Here is a 21912-nt window from a genome sequence, read left to right on the forward strand (position 1 = left end):
ATGGGAGCTAGATTGTCACATAATCACTTCTAATTTGAGTTGGGTGCCTTCCCTTCAAACATCTGATGTTTCCAAGGGAACAGGAGTCTGTGATGCTGGCCTGCTGCCCGGCTCCAGAAGACTTTGACACTGGACAGCACTTTGTGCAGTGAAGCACACAGACAGATGGCTATCAGCTTGATCAAACACACAAACATGAACCAAGGGAGCTGTGTGTCATCTTAGAAAGACAAAGTCAGCTTCATCCCTCATCAAACTACTGGAGGTAATTATTGATGTGCAGTAAAACAATGACATTGCTTTAGATGAGGTTTTTAGTACTTACAGTTTAGTTTTTTAATACTACCTATGTTGTCAGTATCAACATGGAAAATAGAAAACCTTTATAAAACAATTATAGTTTCCATTATAATCTAAAAAGATTAATTTAAAGGAATAATTCCACATTTTAGGAAATATGCGTATTTGCTTTTTGCTAAGAGTTAGTCCGATATCAATGTCATATCTGTCAATTTAACATGAAGCCGCAGCTAGCAACTTAGCATAGCGCAAAGAATGGAAACAAGGGGAAATAGGTAGCCTGTTGAATTGATAATTTTTACACTTTGGTTTTTGTACCAATTAAAAACACAAGATGCAATACGTTAATTAGTGAGTTTAAGAGGTGCTAGTTAAATTTTGTTGTTAAAATAAGCTAAGTGGCTGCTGGTGATCAATCATCTCATCTAACTCTCAGAAAGAAAGCAAATAAGTGTATTTCCCAAAATCTCACTATTCTTTTAATTAATACATTTCATCTTCAAAGCAGTCATCTGAATTAATTGGATAATATTCTTTTTTCTTTCTGTTTAACTTTGTTTACAATTAAATCTATCGTTAGGATGTCAGTGTTAGACTTGATAAAGCCACAATCAATTGAAATAGCATGGCTTTGGAGCCTCCGGTGGACATATCAGAAACGACACTGTGGCTAAGGGCCAAAATGCAAACTGTTAATCTCAATCAGTTAGCTGCTTTCCTTGACAAATTCCAAAAACTGTATTAAGCATTTTTATTAAGGTTTCAGAGTTTACTGCAGCACTGCTCATGATGACTCATGAATTCCCCATTTTACCTGACACAAATCTGTTACTTTTTTTCTGCTTTTGACATTGTTAAATGCATTCTGCTCATTAGAAAACTTAGAAAATTGGTTTTGGCTCGCTGATAACGTCCTCTATTTGATTGAATGACATCTTGCTGAAAAAATTGTGAATGAGGGTATATCATTTACCCCCCGAATCAACTCACAGTGATTTTCCTCTAGGATCCCTGTTCGGTTACGTTTCACCATCAGTCAGTGGTAAGCTCTTTTGGCACACAGCAAGAAGGTGCTGTGGAGTTAGCATATTCTCCTCTATCCTATCATTATGTGGGGCTCCTTTAGGTGCAATTTCTTCCAAAGACATGCAGCATAACTGAAGTCTCCAGGTGTGCTATACTAGCATTGCTGTGAATCTAAAGTGTTTCCCTGCCTTAGGCACAAGGACATAAATTTGCTATGCAGTTGTCATTCATTTAGCAAAACCAGCCTAAAGGATTCATAACTAATATGTGCAACTATATATGGACCTATTAGTCCTATTAGTCTCTAGTATAATAATTGCCCCACCAGACGTCTTGCTGTGTGACCCTGGATTCTTTGGAAATGCAAGCAATGTCATTCTTCACATTCAGTACACATTCCTTGCAACTCCCCTTTTTTCAGCATATTTCAGAGGATGAATATCAGACAAAGGGGCTGGTACACCACATCGGACCCCTGCAGTAAGTTCTGCTTGGCAGCCTAAGCTGCTGCGATGTATGTCCATACTGAGAGGACATGTTGTGCTGTACATGCTGTGTGGAATATTTTGTATGTAAATTGAATATCATGCAAGCCATCATTAACCAGGGCAAAACAACCTTTACATTCTTCATGTCACTCATGCCACATGTCTCACATTTCTGAGGTTAAAAACGTGACTTCAGCAAGCAGAAAATCAATCTCTGAGTCAACTGAAGTATCATCAAGAGACCATGGTAATTTCCACTAGTAATTCACTGAAAGACGGTTTTTAGGAGTTTTTACAAATACAGATAAAATGTAAAATTTTTTAACATGATAAAAGTTGAGCTGCCAATGATCAGAGAAATTCATTTGGATGGTCACCGAATATCTATTGATGTAAATCTATTTAAAACTGCTTATCATCAGTCAACCAGTACCTTACTGTGAGTGATGTGGTCCTGGACAGTTGTGGGGCGGTTTCTGTCACAGTCAATCAGATGTGATCAAACCTACACAGTTGTGAATAAGCAGATTAGCTGATTAGATTAATTATTTAATGTTAAATAGAAATATAGCAAAAGGTTTTAAGCCAAGTTTCGAGGGGCTTTATATTTTCATCTGTTTTTGTACATCATCAGTTAGTTAATAGTCTGTTGCCTGGCAACCGCACAGTAACATCAATCCTCAGTCAGACAGACTGAGATAGAAGCGGTAACAATCTTCTCATCTAACTTGTCTACCCTGACGTAGAGTAGGGTGATGTTGGAATAAAAAGGAAACATTTACTGTAGTAATAAATACCTACAAGTTAAAACATCAATTTGCCATTCATGGCTCTGTCTAAGACCACATATGGCCAGTTACTGTAGGCAGTCTCTGCTGCAGGGCAAACCTGGTCAACTTCCCAACACCCATTACGGTGTGATGAGTCACTCATCACCATGCCTGATTTAATTTACCGGCTCACAGGCGAAAACCTGTCTCACTCCCCCTTCACATAAACCCTTCATGTGAGAGGAAACATTTTCCCAACTCAATCACCCATTTTATATTAGATCAAAGCATTATCAGCTATACACTCTGGACATGACTGCCCTGCACTCAGTGGTGTATCTGTATTAAAGGCTCGGGCGAGCAAATAATCTCCTGTTCTGCGGGACCACGTTAAATGTTATGATTTAGATGCTAAAGCTGAAATAATTATCGTTGATTGGAGAAGTGTTGTATAATCAAGTATAATCCTTTTCAATTACCATCTAAATTGAAAGCCTTGTAGATCAAGAGTGGTGGGCTTGAGACTGAAGGGACTCCTGTACCTGTTACTCTGACTCAAGCTATTATACACATGAAGGACCACTTGACAACTTTTCAAAAATAAACATCCGCATTGCTGCCTTTAGTGACATTTGAAAGATTAAAAAAGAAAAGAATGGAAAAATATACAATAACAATCTAGCACGAGTAGCAAAAGGTATTCATGATTTAGACCTCCATGCTGTATGCACAAGTGCTGTTAGCACCAGCAAGATAAACCATTAAAAAGTACCAAGTGCTACTGAACTTTGAACTTTCAGTGCTGGGGGTTAAAGGATAGTTACTGTGTGTACACACCAGGACCTTATTTGCAAATCTGCTGAGCTGTAGAGCGCTGCAGGGGGGAAGGCTTTGCAGGGGAGCTCAGCAAAGGCAAAAGGGCATAAGCAAAGGGATAGTTGGCATTCTTGAAGAGTTAACACATTTCTTATTAAATCTAGTTAACGAAAAGGCTCATTGAGCACCTTAGTTTGTTTTACAGTCCACACATTCCAGACCCCCCTATGTAAATCCTGTATTAGGAAATTGAAAGTCATTGTCAGATGGACAAAGCCTGTAATGCAACGAGGTAAGAGTCCAGGTGTTAGCGTGCCTCAGCTCATACAGGGGACATTACATGTTGTTTGTAATTCTGAAAATTTTCTTCCCATAAATGAGCCGCCTTGAGACAGCATTGTCCTACAGTGCCAAAAACACTAACTACATATTTGTTCAAACTTGAGTTACTGGGTTTGTGGTTTACCATTTAAAGTAATAGTTTTGGAAAATGTGCTTATTTGCTTTCTTGCCAAAAGTTGGATGAGAAGATTGATACCACTCTTAAATATCAGGTGTGTCACATTGTGTTACCTTAGGACAGAGCCAAGCTAGGTTTTTCCTAATTGTTTCCAGTCTTTATGCTAAGCTAAGTTAGCCAGCTATTGGCTCCACTGTCATACTAAACGTACAGACGTGAGAGTGGTTTTGACTTCCTCATCTAGTGCTCGGCAAGAAAGAGTTAGCATATATCCCAAAATGTCAAACTATTCTTTTAAAATAAATATTATATACACAATATTGTCATAATATTTATTTAGTTATATTCTTATTAAAGTAGACATAACAGAACACACACACACTGCCTTTGTAGGACAGAGCAGCTGATTGATTGATTGATTGATTGATTGATTGATTGGTTGATATATTGATTGATTGATTGTTTATTTAGGATCCTCATTAGCTCCTGCATTACAGGTGCTATTCTTCCTGAGGTCCTTACAACTCACTTGAAAATGTGGCAATGCAATAATAAATACACATAACAACATCATAAACAATAAAAAATAAAAATTGTAAGACAAAAACTAAACATACACACTATCATTTCATGACACATGACACTAAATACACACACATAAGACAAGGACAGACACATAGACAGCTCCACCAGTGCAGTCATCGGGCATTCCTTACATTTAGGTTGAACACATTTTTAAGACAGGTATATTGTCACATGACATCTCTTTCATCCTTTCTGGACACATCTCACAATTGAACAAATATGTTGTTAAACCTCAACCAATGTTTCTTTGTCTACTCAACTTCTCTAGTCGATTGATTGATTGATTGATTGATTGATCACTGTTTTATTGGAAAATTAAAAAAGGCAGTATGAACTGGAGTGTCATACTGCAACTGTCCAGTCTTTCTTTAAATGGTTTTAGCTAATCAATACAAATAATAACATTTTACAAGACATTTCCTTTTATATTGGTTCATTTTAGATCACAATACTATCATTCTGCAATCTCACCATTTCTTATACTTCTTTGTTTACTAGGTCTCTGAATTTGCTGACCTCCAAGCACATACATCCTATTTAAGTTGCTTAATGAAATAAGCCCTGCTTGTATTAAATAAGGAAAAAACACAATGGCACTGTGTTACTGCATTGATCATTTGTGTCTCTTGAAAACGTGCTGCCAGCCAGGCAGGAAACAGCATTCAGTTGAGGTCTAAAACATGACCTGAAGCTATGAGATATTGATGCATGTGTTAGATTGTATTTCTGTTAGTTGTTTCTCTCCCTTTTCAGTTAATGTCAGATGTCAGATTTCTCTAAAGTTAAAGTTGGCTGTTAAATCAGAAAATCCAGAAATCTTCCATGCTGTTTATATCCCTTGTAAACAGAAGATTGGTTGCACAGTTTACTTTCATGTAGTTTTCTTTAAAGCCACAGACACACTCTGATTACTTGCAGGTAGATCTGGCATTTTCATCAGCTGCCTCAGAAACGTTTGGATTACAATCCAGAGAGTTCTAAATTAAAACTAATCAAGACATTAAAATGTCAAAACTATTTAGCATGATTGCTGGTGACCTCATTGTGTGATCTTGGTTTGTTTTAAGGCCTTAAGTATTTTCTGAGGAACCTTAAGGAGTGTTCTTTATACTTTTTCATGGATACTGCACAGTGCTTTATTGTTTACTCACCTCATTCTTCCATTAAGTGACTTTGGCTCAAAGCCTCAGAGTCCAATGGTTTAGTTAATGGTTTATCAATTTTAAAAGGTGAGAGTCACGATATGCAATTTTGAATGAGTTATAGTACCAGATGCACTGAGATGATCTCAGGAGTTGATCAACTCCTGGGATTCAATTGAACTAAAATGGTGTTGTAAACAAACAAATCCAGCTGATTGCTTGTGGGTAGAAAATGCATTTTGGATGTAGGGGATTCATGATACTCTTGTTAAAAATAGCATACAGGCCACAAGTATTCAAACACCAGCTCAGTATCATTCTCAAAACAATCACCTCCTCAAACCTTAAACCAGTTGTTCCACAGTAGCTTGGTCTCTAGCAGTGATCACCAGCGACTCAGTTTCTACATGAGATTTTAAAGCCACTTCCTCATGGGACAAACCACAGTTTCTGTTGGAGATGTATGTGCCAGCTCTGCCTGCAGGTCCAAACTCTAACCCACCGACAGTGGCACAGGCTAGTTAGAGCAGTATAATGATGTGTGGACTGTTTTTTTGCCCCAGGGCTTCTTTGAAAGCAGGTTGTAAAAATTGTTGCTAACCATCACATCTATTTTTCAATGAGTAAAGGTGGGCGGGTGCCATGTCGTGAAGCACTTCTCACCTCCCACACCAGTTGGTTTCAGAAACAAGAAATTAAGTATTGAACCCCAGTGATGCAGTCTCTAAATTCTGTCTCAACAGATCACTCTCAGGTATAATAGGATGTGTGTAATATGAAAAAATGCCAGGAACTGCACTTGAATTTGTTTTTGAAGAGACAGACACACAAGTATACAATATTCACTGTGTGAGTTTCAAAGTGAGTTTTCAGTAATGGATCTTCTTCAAGCATCAATGCTCAAATGAGGTCCCTCAGTAAATGAGTATTGCAGAGTTCAGAGTAAGCAGATGTCTTTGATTTCATATAGGCCACAATATATGGAATCTCAGCTCCAGCACCTCCAACAAGCCTTTATTTTGGTAGTGGTGAGCTTTATATCAATTGGACAAAACTGTGTTTTAATTCCCCATGGATGCATGATGACATGCATTGTACAAAACGTCTTTAGAACATGGAAAAGGTGATATTTTATCGGTCTAGTATAATAGTTTCACAATTATACTGATGCATGAGTTCAGTGTCAGGTGGCTGTTTTCTGCAACTGATCTCTGCGATACCATCAGGTAAACATTAACGTGGATGTCTGTGAAACATTTCCGACACCTTGACAAATTCTTGCCTTGTAGTATATAGGCTTATCTGAAGGCAGAAGTACATCATACACCAGCAAGTAAAGAATAAGGGGCTTTTAGATGAATGTGATAGATGTATCTGAGATGTTCTGTGAGGCTTTGAAGTGTGAAGCTATAAAGACCAGCAGCAAAAGTCTTACTTGAAAGACTGGAGGACACACAGCTATTTTGTACTGGATTAGTGTCGGATGTAATACATGATGATGCGCAGCTCTTTGAGGGGCATCAAGTGTCACATGCTGCATGTGTGTACCATTAGTATGATGCAAGCAACATGTACTGTTATCACGGGATGAGCAGCCAAGAATATTGTGCACACAATGCATTTTCATGACACTTATCCAACTGTTCATGCCGTACATAAAATTCATTTAATGGTGTAAAGTGCTTCGCAAATGCCATTTGAAAGCTTTTTACAAACACAAATGGCAAAATGCCTGATTTGTTTTCCCATTGTGCTATTTGACCCGTATTAAGTGCATATTTAGTGTGCTAAGTGTCCCCAAAGTATCTTTTGTGCACAAAATACTGTTGAAGAAGCATGTTTCATTTCAAGGGTTGTGAATTAAGATGCTAATAATTATGCTAATGCAATATTGTAATTTATAATTTGAATGATTCCAAATTCATTTTCCTCATTCAGCGGCATGACAAGTGGTAACAGCCCATCTCTTGCTTGAATGTAACCCAAAAAAATTATGTGGTTTGGAAATGTCTTTTTTACACATTTAAATTTTTCAGTAGAAATCTTGTTCCTTCCATGTAACTGTTGGTGTTATTTTGGCAGCAGAGACAGAGACATGAAAACAGCTCTTGTGGGTGAAATATCTTTGTCAGGTTGCAGTTTATTCTGGGTCATGCTGTGAAGTGACCAGAGACTGTGACGAGGACCTGCAGGGGGCCAGACTGCCCCAGTCTTACTTTGTTAACCCGTGCCTTGTTCCTGTCAGATTCCTCATACACAAGAATAGAAGAGAGGGGGCGCTGGCACCAGATTACCTGCCATTTGACCTCCCATGATGCTGCCTTAATAGCCACACAGATGGACATCTTCTTGACACCAAACAACAGAGGTCGAAGGGAGGAAAAGAAGAATAGACGTGTCTGCTGCCTAATGTTGGGGGTCAGACCAAGTTTACTGGAGCAGGCCAACCACAAATTAGAGGATTTTTTCATGTGGGAAGTGGTCTCCTAGTTTCAAAAAGGAATTCACAGACCCTCATTGGAAAAGAGAATGGGTCTGATGTGTCAGCATGATTTAGGATCTGGGGAAGACTGGGTGAGAAGTGAAAAGGTTTATTCAAACATGTGGATGTTTTACAGCCAATATCATCTATGTGGACAGGCCCATTCAGGATACTGAATAATAAAACAAATATATTCGATCTCCTTCTTATAACTAAACATATACTCAGTTAAAGTATTTGCCCTGATAGGAATTTAAGAAATGTTTAATTACTGTGAGAAGAGCATTTTATAATTTGATAAAAGCCTGCAGTTTATTATTTTCTGCACGGTCTCTGATTTTGGACTGAACATCCACAAATACAAGAGCTGTATCAAATGTGAGCATGGCTGTTGGTTTACAGAGTTTAAAATTAGGACAGACAGCGCTGAGCATGGATCATTTCCTCCATGTGTCCATCATAGAAATATTTCACATACTCACACAAATGAGGATGCAACTCTTGGCCAGCTTCTTCAAACATAAGAGTCCCTACTCGGTCCTTGGTGGCATTAGGCCGATGCCAGTGCCAATACCAGTACCCTAAAGTGATGCTGATACCAATAGAGTACTTCATTTGATACTTTTTTCATTCATTCATTTTTTTTTTATATCTGGGTACAAAAAGGATCGAATGCAGGTATCGTTTGACTGGAGAAGTTTCAATACTACTCAGTACTAGGTTATTTATTACATTTGGGTATACCTTGGTTTCAAGTATCGATACATAGCCCTAGCCATTACTTTGAGATATGACGCATATGATGCATATAGCCCATTAGCATCCATCCTGCTCAAGTGCCAGCCACTGAGTTTCTACCAAATCTAGCCTTATTTATCTGACTCCTGATAAGGTATGAGCATTTTCTCATTAATAAATCATCAGATTACTGAAAACAAACATTAGATTTTTAGAATCCACTCAAATGAAAAATCAAATTTTATGCTTTATTTAAATCCTTGTAAGACATAAAACAAGGTTTAGACAAACAATGCAGGACCCATAATTAATTGATTAAACATAGCAGAGCTCATAAATATAGGAAACACTTAGTTTGGTCTTTTGCTTTACGGTGTTTACACTTGAATTACTACAAATATACAAATTGTATGTTTTACTTCAACATGATTGAGCACTTATCAGTCACTTTTTCCACCGATACAAAGGTTTCACTTGTGAATTGAAGAGCTTTTTTCAACCTTTGGTCATTATCATGACTAAAAGGCACATTCAATTTGTGCATAGAATTTCTTCTTTTTAAGCCGCAGCTTAAACATATTGCATACCATGCTGCACACAATAGTATATTACATGTCAAGTATCTGTATAATGATTAAGAGGGTAATTCCATCAGTCTTGTGTAGCGTGACCTCACCAAAAAAACATCTGTAACATTGTTTTGTGTCCATGAAGCTTAATGGCTTTTTCCTTCTCTGGAGTCTTTCCACACTTTTTAACGAAAAGCAACTCCCATCTCTGCAGTAGACTCAGGAGACTTCATTGTTACCTTTGGCACATTAACATGGTAAAAGTTCACTGACAGACTGTGATATCCACCCAGTCAAACACACATAATGCGTAACCTCTCTTATGCAGATCTGGTCGGTCTTCTGTCGTGGTCTGACTAAAAAGAGTCGGTCCGTCTTCTGGCAAACACTGCAGACATGCTTTTCACTATGCCCCTGAACCCCAGAGGCCTCTTCGTTGTCAGCTTGGTGTCCTTCACCCTGTCCAACAGCCCGTGAAACACCATGAGCACGCTGTGATAGTTCTCGGCCGCTGACACCTCATAAAAGAGGCAGTCTGTGTTGAGAGCCAGCAGCCGGCCCTCCTCGCTCAGCACTGTCCGCCTGTGGTGTAGGTCCCTCTTGTTACCCACAATCACTATGGGTGCTTTGTCTGCTTTCAGGTAGTCTTTAGTGGACTTGATGGTCTGAATGAGCCTGCTGACGGTGTTGAAACTGACCCTGTCGCAGATGCTGTAGACAAGAACGTAGCCGTCTGCCCACTGGACCTTCTTCTCAAAGAGGGACGTCTTCACGGAAAAATCCTGTAAAAAAAATAAATAAATAATAATAATAATAATAATAATAATAATAATTTAGGTTCAAAGTAACAAAATACATTTACTCAAACACTGTTCTTAAGTACCAATACCTGTAGTTTACTTGAGTTTTTCCATTTTATGTTACTTTATACTTCTATGCCACTACATTTCAGACAGAAATATTGTCCGTTTTACTGCACTATACTTATTAGTTACTTTGCAGATTAAGATTTTACACACAAAACACATGATCATCTTCTAAAATATGATAGATTATTATAGATAAAACTACCCAGTAGTTAAAATTAGCTGTATCCCACATTTAAATGCAGCTTACACATTAAGGTATCAGTAATAATAAAACAATATGAGAAGAATGGTATGAAAGGGACTTTTAGGCTAGGCACATTTTGCTAAACTTTTACTTGCATATCATTTTGAATGAAGAAACTTTTTCTTGTAATAGAGTATTTCTACTTTTACTTAATTTGAGATTTGAGGAGTAGGCCTACTTCATCTACCACAGCACAGCTTGTCAGCAGAATAAAGCATTCGATCATAAATCATTGATAGCAACTGTCAGATAGTTATTTACAGTATACCTTACTTACCTCAGAATAAGGTGAATCCCAAACATTGAGAGCGATTTCCCTCCCGTCTACCATATAACTGTGACTGTAGATGGATTCTGCAAGACAAACGTTAAGTTAATGGAAAGTCAGATTAAGATAAAAGGCAGCATTTCATCGATGTTAGGAAAACATACACTTACCAATATCTCCATACTCTCCGATGAATCTTCGAGTTAAGAGACGCACAGTCAGCGCTGAAAAACAAAAAAGCGTTAACGCATGTGTAACAGAAACATGCCTCGGGCCAACATATAACTATTTCACGGCTACAGACGTGTTTACCTGATTTGCCGACGCTTTCTGTCCCCATAACAACAATGTTGGCGTCCATGTTCAGTGAGACAGCTGTGTGGAGCCGCTGAGCTCCGTGTGAGGCGGAGGAGGCTGCTGCTGCTGATATTATAGGGCACCCAGGTGGGCGGAGTAAACAAATCACCCATCACAACAACAGCGGCAGCCTGCAGCAATCATTTAATGAGGGGGGGGGGGGCTCACGTGTTCTCGAACACGCGTCTGCTGTGGCAGGAACCCGCCGCAGGTGAGTGAAAAAAAATCCCGCTTTAGTATCAATGATATTCCATGTGTGTTGTCATAAATATAGAATAGATTTGTGCTTTCACGTGTTCTGTTCATATCATTTTAAGGAACTTAGCGGTGGGATGTAGCCTTATGTTTACTCTACCTAGGTCCTTGTATTTTACTCATATATTTCCATTTCATGACACTACTTCTACTTCACTACATTTCAGAGTAAAATATTGCACTTTTTACTACTACATTTATCGGACAGCTACTTTGCTATTTATGATTTTACATAAAAAAATATGATCAGTTTATAAAATAGGATCCATTGTTGTAGATTAAACTACCCAACAGTATATAAAAACTAGCTCCACCTCAATCAACTATTAAAATGTTGTAGGCCTACTCAGTTATAAAAATAATCTAATGATATAAACCAATGTATAATAACACATGGGTCATTTTTCTACATTGATATCATAATATTTTTTTAATTATACATTTTGCTGATACATTATTACTTAAGTAAAATTTTTAATGCAGGACTTTTACTTGTAATAGAGTATTTTACACTATAGTAAAGGCCTATTGCAAGTTATTAAAAACTAGTCCAAGTAGTAATCTGTGTATTGATCCATTTAAGAGGTTTGGAAGTTAAGGTTTCACCTTTTAAACTTCAATCCAGTCTAATAAATCAACATTCTTTTTATTTGCAGCTGCAACATTAACAGCAACCACAAGGGGGAAGTAGATTTCAATAAATGTCTTCCACAAACAGATGTTTCTTCCTGAGGCCAGAAAAGGCAGAGGAGGCTGGTTGGACACTGATTGGCTTAACAGAAGCAGACCCTCAGGTAATAAGTAAAAGGGAGTTTTTCCTTGCCACTGTTGAAACAGCCACTGCTAATGCTTGCTCTTGAGGGAATTACTGTAATTGTTGGGGCTTTGGAAATTATAGTGTGGTCTAGACCTACTCTATTTGTAAAGTGTCTCAAGATAACTCTTGTTATGATTTGATACTATAAATAAAATTGAATTGAATTGAAATTAGAGCATATGTGTGTGTGTGTGTGTGTGTGTGTGTGTGTGTGTGTGTGTGTGTGTGTGTGTGTGTGTGTGTGTGTGTGTGTGTTTACAGCTTTCCTTAGGCTACAGCTACACTACCCTGTTTCAATCTGTCCTGTGCCAGTACCTGTAGAAACCTGGTTTCTTGTGTGCACGTAAATGTTGTGCAGACAAGATCGAGCCAGTCCAATTTAAGATACACCTTTACTAAAACATGTCTTATTTACTTCTGTCTTTATTTCTTCCACCTCTTATAGACTTGTTGTAGTAAGAAAAGCTCCTCAGTGACAGGAGACACTTATTTAAACTGCAGCAGTAAAATCAGATCATAGAAACCCTTCATATGATCTCTGATATCATTTCCTCTCTCTTATCTCATGTAAATAAGATTATTCTGAGACTAGAAGCTCCAAGAAGATGCAAATATTTGGCTGTTTTCATGTATATACAATGGTTATAACTGATTTTTGGGGCATACATTATAATATGTGGAATGGTAGAGAAAACTTGAGCTTCACCCTCTGAGGTTTTGTTGGAAAAAACTGCAAACAGAAGTGGAGATCTCAACCCCCCCAAATGTTGAACCCAAAATTACACTCTAATTTATTTAGACTATTTTTAAGGAAAAGTCTTCCTCAAAACCTCCATGTCTCCAATCAAAACAACACAACATAGTACTTTAGAGAATGGCATTATTTACTTCTTTTTAGCTCTGAACTTGTTTTGTCACTGCTCTTGTCTCTTCACCTCAGTCAAGAAAAAATTATGTTAAATGACAAACTTCACTGCCAAGACATCTCATTTGTCATTGCCTCAGTGCTGATGGTGTAGGAGGGCGCTTACACTTCCTTGTCATAGAACAGTAAGTGTTTTGTAAGCGAGCTTAACTCTAACTTCATCAAACTGTCAAACTGTATGACCGTTTCAAGCATGTGATGTTAAATGAACGTGCAGTGAATGATGCAAGACATCTTTATCTTGCATGGTCATTTTAATCCCTCAGTGACTTTGAAAAGAGAGAAATCTAAGGATTTATTTATTTCAAAAGACTTGGGTATTACTGTAGGTATTTAGGTTACAAACATTAATGAGTACATTAAAAATCCTATTTTTAATAATAAATTAAAGACTCAAACCTCTGCAATGTTCACAGTTAAAGTTGTTTCATTGAAAGCCGTTTCACAGGAACTTGCTTAGGCTGTGTGTGCTAATGCAAATAAATCTTCTTATAGACTTAACTTACACTTGCTGTATGTTTGTGATAATTCCACTTTTCCCTGTTTCAGGGCTGCGATAAGGAAATAAACTGAAAACTATCCTCTCAATAAAAGATGTCAGATGGCAGGCCTTATTTAAATTTACACTTGATTTGCATTTCCGTTTGGAATGTGCCACTTTGAATAGAGAAGGATAAACCTGAAGTGAGTTAGTAGAACACAGCTTGAAGGTGTGCACATTATAGTTACATTCCTTTTCAGCTCATTTTAAAACTATCATGCAAGAAGTGTGTCATAGGATGCCGGTGAAAAAGTCTAGAAAACTTGTTTGCAATGTTCATACCCTCTGGAAATATCCTCTCCTTATACACTAAGCAAAGGAACTCCAAATGCTCAGGGTTTCTTGTATTGGTTGATTGCTATATATATTTACTGTCTGCAACAGTCATCCATCTGTGCATTTTCTTCTCATAACAAATGCATCGCCAGACCTATCTCCACAGTGCTGTGGAGTAAGGTCTGGCTGCACCACACATACATTCTGGGATAAGAGAAAAAAAACGCTCTGGGTTGTTTACATTTCTTTAAACCAATCACAATTGTCTTGGGCTGCGCTAAGCTCCGGACGCAAAGACGGTGGCTCTGCAAAATGGTCTTGGGAAGGAACTTATTTTTGTGTTTTATTTGCACCCCAATAAAAGAAAACGGCACATACATTATTAAATGAAGTTAACTGTTCACACAATACAGTAACGTGAGCTATTTTAATTTGCTGGATACATGGCTAAACGTTACTTGCTCTTTCCACTGTATCGCCCTGTGTTACGTTACTTCATCCACAGCAATCCTGCCACAATCGCTCCCAAAACGTCCCAGTTAGATAGTAAATGTATAGTATACTATCAATGAGTAGTAGTATTATGAATAATAGTAATATTCTTTGTTAGTCTTTACAATTATTCCCGAAAGAACCATTTTCAGCATGTAGCTTGAAACGAATAGAGTTTTGCGAGGGGAATATCCAGCGGCGGATGTTCCGGTGATAATCCAGTAAGTAGTCGTCAAACCAGATTATAACAAACAGATAATTTTGCAGCCAATAGGCAATTTCTTTCCTCTAAGTTTATGTTCATGTCATAAACACTGGTGCACATACAGGCACAGTGTGTTAGTGTGTTCATAATGCTCTGTGCTCAACTATATTAAAGCTGTGTTATTTAATGTGATATTTTGTTTGTTTATTTGCAGCAGAGCAACCTGTTAGCACAACAACATTGACACATTGTCATTTATCAAATGTGTCAGCAAACAGTTTCCTAATTATACATCTAGCAGAAAAAAACATTAGCTCTCATTTGAAGTTCAGTTTCTGGCCAGCTGATGAATGTAAGTCCAGTATTTATTCTCCTTTTAGCTCCGCTTTTGGGGTCCTCCAAAGGAAACGTCTGACTCTTAAACTGCTAAATGCTCCACTATGTTAGTCGCTAACTTTGTCTGTTTGCATGTTTGATGCTGAGCAGGAAGTGTATACTGGTGTTTTTAGAGCTTTATTGCTGAAACCAAAACAAGAAGCTGAAAGACATTGCAATGGTTTGTAGAACTTAGGGAAATTCAGAGTTGGATAATTCTCTATTATCAAGGGTCCATCACTAAAAACGACCCCTTTCACCTCATGGTTGCGCTAGAGGAAAAGTCAAGTTGACAAAATCCCAAAAGTCAGTTGGATTCATCTTCCGTGAACTATGAATGTCTGTAAGAAGAAAAAAAAGTAATTGCAATCTATAAGACAGTTGTTGAGATATTTCAGTCGGGACAAAGAGATGGAAGCAGAAATCTTTATTTGGACATCTGCAGACAAAGACAGATTGAGATTTTAGTCCAAAGCAAAGAGATCATTTCTACAGAACTAATCAGTTGCTTGCAGCTGATAAAACTGAAGGCATCCATCACCAGCAGCCACTTAACACTTTAACACTGATGCTCTCATTAGACAGCTGTGATACAGGACTAGAGAAGAGGGAAGAGCAGGCCATTAGCATGTCATTTCCCAGACAGGAAGGAAGCTTTCATACTTGCATCGTCAGAATTACAGGATGAGGAAAAAAGAACAGGGCACACCAGCCTTTAAATACAGAAACTGAAATTATTCCTCCTCTCCTCCTGTCAGCATTGGCAGCAAAGGAGGAGGAAAGTGACCTTTCCAAACTAATATGTGGAGTGGTTATTAAACAAGCCTTTACAATGTCCTCAACTCTGTTTTTAGCTTGCATCTGATTGAAAATATAACAACTTTTGAGTCCCTGCAGATACTATTATCATATTTAATTCCTCTACATCCTATAAAACATGTGGTTTAATGGCACACATACTGACTCTCACTCAATGAAAAAATATCTTTTCCCCGCTGCTGTTCCACTGCAGCTGAGTTTGTCAAGCGACCATATGTTCACATGTTGCTTTTAGTTCAGTTGCATTTTCAAGAATGGGTTGTGTGTTTACTGGGAAAAGTGCTGCCTGAATATTTCATGGTATAAATATGGTAAGTGGTGTGTAATGGTCTCGGGAGGCTCCATAGAATTTCCTATAATGCCTTTGTCATCTCTCCTATGTTTCCTCTCAGATTTGGCCCTAGGGCAAGAGAACTGCTGAATGTTTTCTACACCTAAACCAATTTTTATTAGAAATAAGTATAGATGCAACAGTACAATGTTTAGCAAAACACTATTTCAACAGTATTGTGTATCCTGGAGTTGTGAAGAACCAAAACGTCTGTGGAACAAATTCATTTTATAACTTAAAAGCTGCACTAATCAATATTGTAACACTAGCAATGGAAAAAAACATATATAATGTAAAAGGGTTGCTTGTAGTGATGAACTCACATGTAATGAATCTCCAGTCCCCATAAGCTCTACAGCATGTTTTAGCATATTTAACTCATTGTTTTGGTTTTTACAGCCAGCATCTTTATGGTTTTGTCACTCTCACAGCTCTCATCAGCATCATTGCCAGAAGCAGGTAGCTGTTTTTTTAACAAAAAATCTTTGATAATCCACTCTACACTACGTGTAAAGATACACATATTTCTTAGCTGTATTTTTAATATCAACTGTGATTTTCAAAAAAGAAATCAGCAGAGTGCTGAGGAACATGTTGCAATCTGTACTCCCACGAGTATACGTATTTTTTCTAGTCCTGGATTTTTTTTCTCACTACACTTTAGATTCTCCGTAGATCAGAGGAGAATCACATTACTCCTGTGATGCTGCAGATTGTGGAGGCAGGAATGTCCATGCACACCGAGTAGCTTCCTGTTTATTTGCATACATTTACTGTATGTAAATGTGCTTGAGACAGACTGCAGCAACAACACTGCCTGGGATTCCTTTCATTAGATTTCTTTTTGGCCATATTTTTACCCAGGATTGCAGAAAAGAAAATTAAAAGATTAAAGATTAAAATCTTAAAAATCTGTGTTAAATAGTGATAGTAACAATGTGAAATGTAAAAATTTTTGTATTGAACTTGTGAAACTGACGATACACTGAAACTAGGAGTAGCACTGAGGCCAGGAAAGTCACATGAATGTCTTGTGCTGTGCTGAGCAAAATGTGAAGTGAATTATCTCTTCAGTTGCATGAAATCACCTTAACTCTGGACAGCCTCCAGTGACAGAGAGCCTTTTGGATGTGGTGCCCAATTAGTCAGCTTTTCAACATGAATTATCAGCCCACCACATGCCAAACATTGACAATCAAAATGTCAGCAACTAAAATATCTCCCTTGCAAAAGGAGCGATGAAATGTGCTGAGTGAAGGGATGGAGCCTACAAAACTGCTTGGCTGTCACTATGGACTGTTTCATGCTTTAAGCCCACACTGCAGAGGTATGTGCTGGTTACTGTTTCTCATAAGGATGGCTGTGAAATCCCACCATGTGGATAACCCCCATCTATCTTAAACAAAGCTGTGCTTTAACTTCCCCTTTAAGTCCAGGATGGCAACGTTTGATTGATGAGTCTGTTCCTCCATAGTTGCAGTTGTAGCTGAGCCATAGAAAGAAGGCTTTAATTAAAGGAATTATAGGCATGTGGTGGTAATTCACTTTCAAAAGAAGTCACATAACAAAACATATACTTCATGCACTAAAAGCTTTTTACCCTCAACCCTCTACTCTTAAGCAGCTAGACTAGGGATGCACCAAATCCAGTGACCGAATATTGGGCTTTTTGACGGGGTTCGGTTTCTGCCGAACAATAGAATTTTTTTCCACCGATCCGAACCCTACGCTTGCACTACGTGGCTACGCTGGTCGACGTAGTGACACCGCCGTTGATTACGGGAAGGTGTTTACGTAGGTGGAACGTTCAATGCAGTAGGCTGTGAGAAAGTGAAAATGGAACTCGTGAGCAGAAAAAGTGTTGTTTAGCAGTACTTTCAGTCAAAAGAAGGCGATTCTCTCGGCAGTCTCCCTGCAGTCGGAGCGGAGCGACCGAACGGCCAGCTTGTTAGCTAACGTTAGCTTTGTAATTTCACCCTCTTAACATGCCTTCATCATACACTGGTTAGCGAAAATTTGCCAAACAAAATTGTCACTCATCTGGCGATAGCAATGTGCTTTCCTACAATGTGAAATGAGTGTGTGAATTCAAAATTAAGTTGTTACATTTAACTATTTTAGAGACTGTGGACGTTGTTTACTTCATTAATGTGTTTACTGTGTTAATGGACTGAGGATAGGAGTAGGATTTGGTATTCGGATTCGGATTTGGCAGAATCTTAACCTGTGGATTCGGTATTCGGCCGAACCCCAAAAATCTGGATTCGGTGCATCCCTAAGCTAGACTCACTCCCAACTCGCGTCACCTATACGGGCGGATGGTCAGGACGCTTTGGCGTCATTTTTCAATGTGCTGGGTAGTCCGATAGACTTCAACGCATTGTTAATATTGTGAATTTAAACAAAACTGCTTGGTTAGGTTTAGTACAAGTACATGGTTTGGGTTAAATTAAGTTGTTAGAATTTCACATACATAACTGGCCTCCTGGTTAAAAAGTCCTGTGTTTGTTGTTGACTTAGTTTAAGTTGATATGTTGATCTTGTTAGCAAACTGTTGATTATTTACACATCCAGCAGGTGGGGAGAGACATTATCATTCATACGGAGTCGTGTTTCTGTCCACCTGATGAATGCAAATCCAATATTCACTCTCTTTTACCTCTCCACCAACTCCTGAGGGAAATATCTGGTTCTTTAGCTGCTAAATGATTTACTATGTTCACTAGCTAGTCACTAACTGTCTGCTGTTTGGCGCTGAGCAGGAAGTCTACAGTTTTTTTACACTAAAAACAGCTTCCTACTGAGGCCAAAAATGATGCTACATGTAAGCAGTGAGAGTGATCCAAAATGGTGAAGTTGCGGCTGGACAATTAAATATTGAGCTGAACTCACTGTAAATAAAGATAGAGGAGCTGCAGATTCATGTGATCATTTTCTACAGGTTCATCACTGATTGCAACCCCTTTCATATTGTTATCAGGCCACGAAGGCGATAAAGCCGACAAGCCAAAACATGTTAGTCCGACAACAGTTGTTTTCGGTACTGTTGCTGGAGTTTTGACCTCTTGTTCGTCCTGTTCTTTAAATACCACCAGACAAATAATTCTATAAATATCATGTAAAACGGGCTGTTCTAATGAACCATTCGTACAGCTACAAAAGTAATGTACTTGAACACAGGGCCCAAACCACAATCTTTTTGCTCATCTTATCTAGTCGTTTTGGTATCTAAACTTAACTGGCATCGCCGCATGACGGTTACCTTTTGTCAGCTAAACTTAACTGCAACCGCCACATAAACGACTGTCACAGCACAGCACAGTACAATATCATACAAACCGTACATGAAAATGTGTTGGATAAAAACATATTAACTGTGCATAAGTGTCTCCGGAGGGCAAACTAATTGAGTTTGGGCTCAACTGTAGCACAGTGAAAATCGAGAAGCATGTGACTGCTGCTTAACCCCATATAAGTTTTTTTCTTAAACGTCTTAACACAAGATACACAGTATACAATAACTCTTATGATAAGCTGTTTAACTACCTCTGAATGTTAGTTCAGATCTGTTTTCCTTCAGCCTTGTGACACTTCAATTTGTATAGCAAACATGGGATTAACCTGCGAGTACTTCAGGATATTTTCATGGGACATTTGTATATTTCTGGTGTACATCATTATAAAGCTATAAAATGAGGCTCATAAGGTCATAAAAGCCTGAACATGAGTCAACAAAGTGCCAGTGCAGTCGCTCCAGGTTGTACATGTTGATGACATCACGGTGGCTCAGCTCTGTGGTTTCTTGCTTTGGGAGCAATTTATTCCTGTTTGCAAATATTGTTTTGACAGACAAGTGGAGGCTGCTGTGGGAAAACGAAAACAAACAAAAACTGTGACTAGTCGAAGCCTGACTGAAACGTCCTCTTGACGGCTCCTTGGGGCGATCTTTTCTGTCCTGCCATTGTTTTCCACCTCACCCCATTTGGAACTCAAAACGTTTTATGTGCATCCCTAGCCCACCGTGCTTCTTCCTTGCTCACTCTTTGTTTGTATGCCATCTGACACGTCTTTCGGGTTTTAGCAGCTTTGCATTTTTCCTCCCTATGAAAGCATTCATGTGCCCTTCCCATGTTGGGCTGGTGTCCTCACAGACACCTCAACAAATATATAGTTGTGCTTTTGAGAATGCCGCCATAGCTGGGTGGAGTAACTTTTATGTGAATCAAATGTGTTTTTATTAGCACATGTTCCAGGAACGATCATTTGGATTAAAGCTGAGTGAATAGCAGTTTCATGACGCGAGGTTGCTTCTGGAAATAAGCACATGTATCCCTTGGCTTTATTTAACCTGGAGAGAAAACTGGACCATTTACTTTTTTCAGTGCTATGTTTGAAACCTTCCTACAAGCAGCAAAGACAGTATTACTCTATTTTAAAACCAGACGCTGCCACCTCTATTGATATTGGTGTAAAAATAGACAGCAGAGCGGCAGCATGGAATGGTTTAAAATGTAGAACAGACAGAAGCACGATATATTTAGACAGAAGACAAATGAAAAAAGTGCCCCGTGACTTTACCACATTATTTTTATAACTCTCCATTGAAGTTGCAAATGCCATTTCATTGTCCTTATGTTTAAGTAGTATTTTTGTGCCCTGAAGATATATGCTAATGTCTGAGGAGAATATTTACTTTGAGGTGTTACTTTACTTCTGCTCACTCTGACTAACTGCAAGTAAATGGACAATGGCACTAGCTATTGGTGTAGGCAATGAGGGATTCAAATTCTGATCTCTTATTGAGAAAAGAAAAAATGGTTATACAGTCTAAAAAGTGCTGCAATATGAATAAAAGTAAATCCAACACTTAACACAGATGGTTTCTTATTACATGGCTTCATTTTTTTTGCGTTCTGGCCTTAGAGTTTTGGCACATGATGAAATTGAATACTCTGTAAGTTATCTGAGGGAGACTTGACACCACAGGATAACACGTTGGGAGTTATCCACCAAATATTTCCTTGCAGTTGCGCCGTCCGCTGCAGAGGCTGCTCCCTCCAGGTGAATTCCAGCTCAGCAGCACTGGATGGCTGAGGGGATGTAGCGCCTGAGGCCAAACTGGCTGGGCATCGGTCTGATAGAGACAGCTTTGGGCTCAGAATGAAGGAGGATGCTTTCACTGTCTGAACATGCAGTGGAATTCATAAAGAACGGGTTTCAGTCTGAGGCTGTTAGAACTGAGAAAACTGTATAACACTGGCGCTTTTTGTGTGTTTTTGCATAAATAAAAGTGAGAGGTAACTTCAGTCATTTCAGTTACAATTATTGTCTTCAGGTTACATAACAATGACAGTATTGTTTTCCATTCTGGGAATTAGATTGGCAGAAGTTAAGTAATATAACGTAGTCTTGACGTAAGAAATTATGTAGTTAGAAATAGCAAGAATAAGCAAGAATACAGAAGAATACATGAAGCAAGAATAAGAAGATCAGCACCACTCTCATATCTTTGTGTTAGCTGGAGCCAGGGGGCAATTAGCTTAGCTTAGCATAAAGACTGGAAACAGGGGGAAATGGCTACCCTGCCTGTGTCCAGAGTTAAACAAACTAAGGTCTGCTTGGCAACCTCACGATTTTGCAGTGTTACTGTGCTCACATCATGTTTCTAAGGATACATATAGTTTCTTCTAAATGTCATATAATTTGCACCATAATGTTGTAAATGCAATACTGAGAATGTTTTTAGCATCAGATCTATGGAA

The 21912-nt window shown here is 38.4% G+C and overlaps 2 protein-coding genes across 2 annotated transcripts in view; one reads left to right on the top strand and one right to left on the bottom strand.

Moving 5' to 3' along the window:
• Positions 1-9041: 9041 nt before the first annotated feature.
• Positions 9042-11187, bottom strand: si:dkeyp-59c12.1. Its single transcript, XM_028585915.1, has 4 exons — positions 11070-11187; positions 10928-10981; positions 10767-10843; positions 9042-10158 (listed from the first exon to the last, which is right to left on the bottom strand). The coding sequence occupies exons 1-4, from the start codon at positions 11116-11118 to the stop codon at positions 9733-9735; spliced, it is 606 nt and encodes a 201-aa protein (XP_028441716.1). The 5' UTR covers positions 11119-11187; the 3' UTR covers positions 9042-9732.
• Positions 11188-12037: 850 nt separating this feature from the next.
• slco3a1a (solute carrier organic anion transporter family member 3A1a) overlaps positions 12038-21912 on the top strand; it is a 57066-nt gene continuing 47191 nt past the window's right edge. Inside the window, exon 1 of the mRNA XM_028586193.1 lies at positions 12038-12163. Within this exon, the coding sequence (XP_028441994.1) occupies positions 12071-12163 (93 nt within the window). The 5' untranslated portion in view covers positions 12038-12070. The remainder of the gene's footprint in view (positions 12164-21912) is intronic.

Source organism: Perca flavescens, chromosome 8 (genome assembly GCF_004354835.1).
Source record: "Perca flavescens isolate YP-PL-M2 chromosome 8, PFLA_1.0, whole genome shotgun sequence".
In the NCBI taxonomy this organism is placed as follows: domain Eukaryota; kingdom Metazoa; phylum Chordata; class Actinopteri; order Perciformes; family Percidae; genus Perca; species Perca flavescens.

Coding starts and splice junctions, on each gene's coding strand:
- si:dkeyp-59c12.1 (XM_028585915.1), bottom strand. CDS start 11,118: ATGGACGCCAACATTGTTGTTATGGGGACAGAAAGCGTCGGCAAATCA. Junction 10,982..11,069: donor AGAAAGCGTCGGCAAATCAG/GTAAACACGTCT, acceptor TTTGTTTTTCAG/CGCTGACTGTGCGTCTCTTA. Junction 10,159..10,766: donor GGGATTCACCTTATTCTGAG/GTAAGTAAGGTA, acceptor TTTTTTTTACAG/GATTTTTCCGTGAAGACGTC.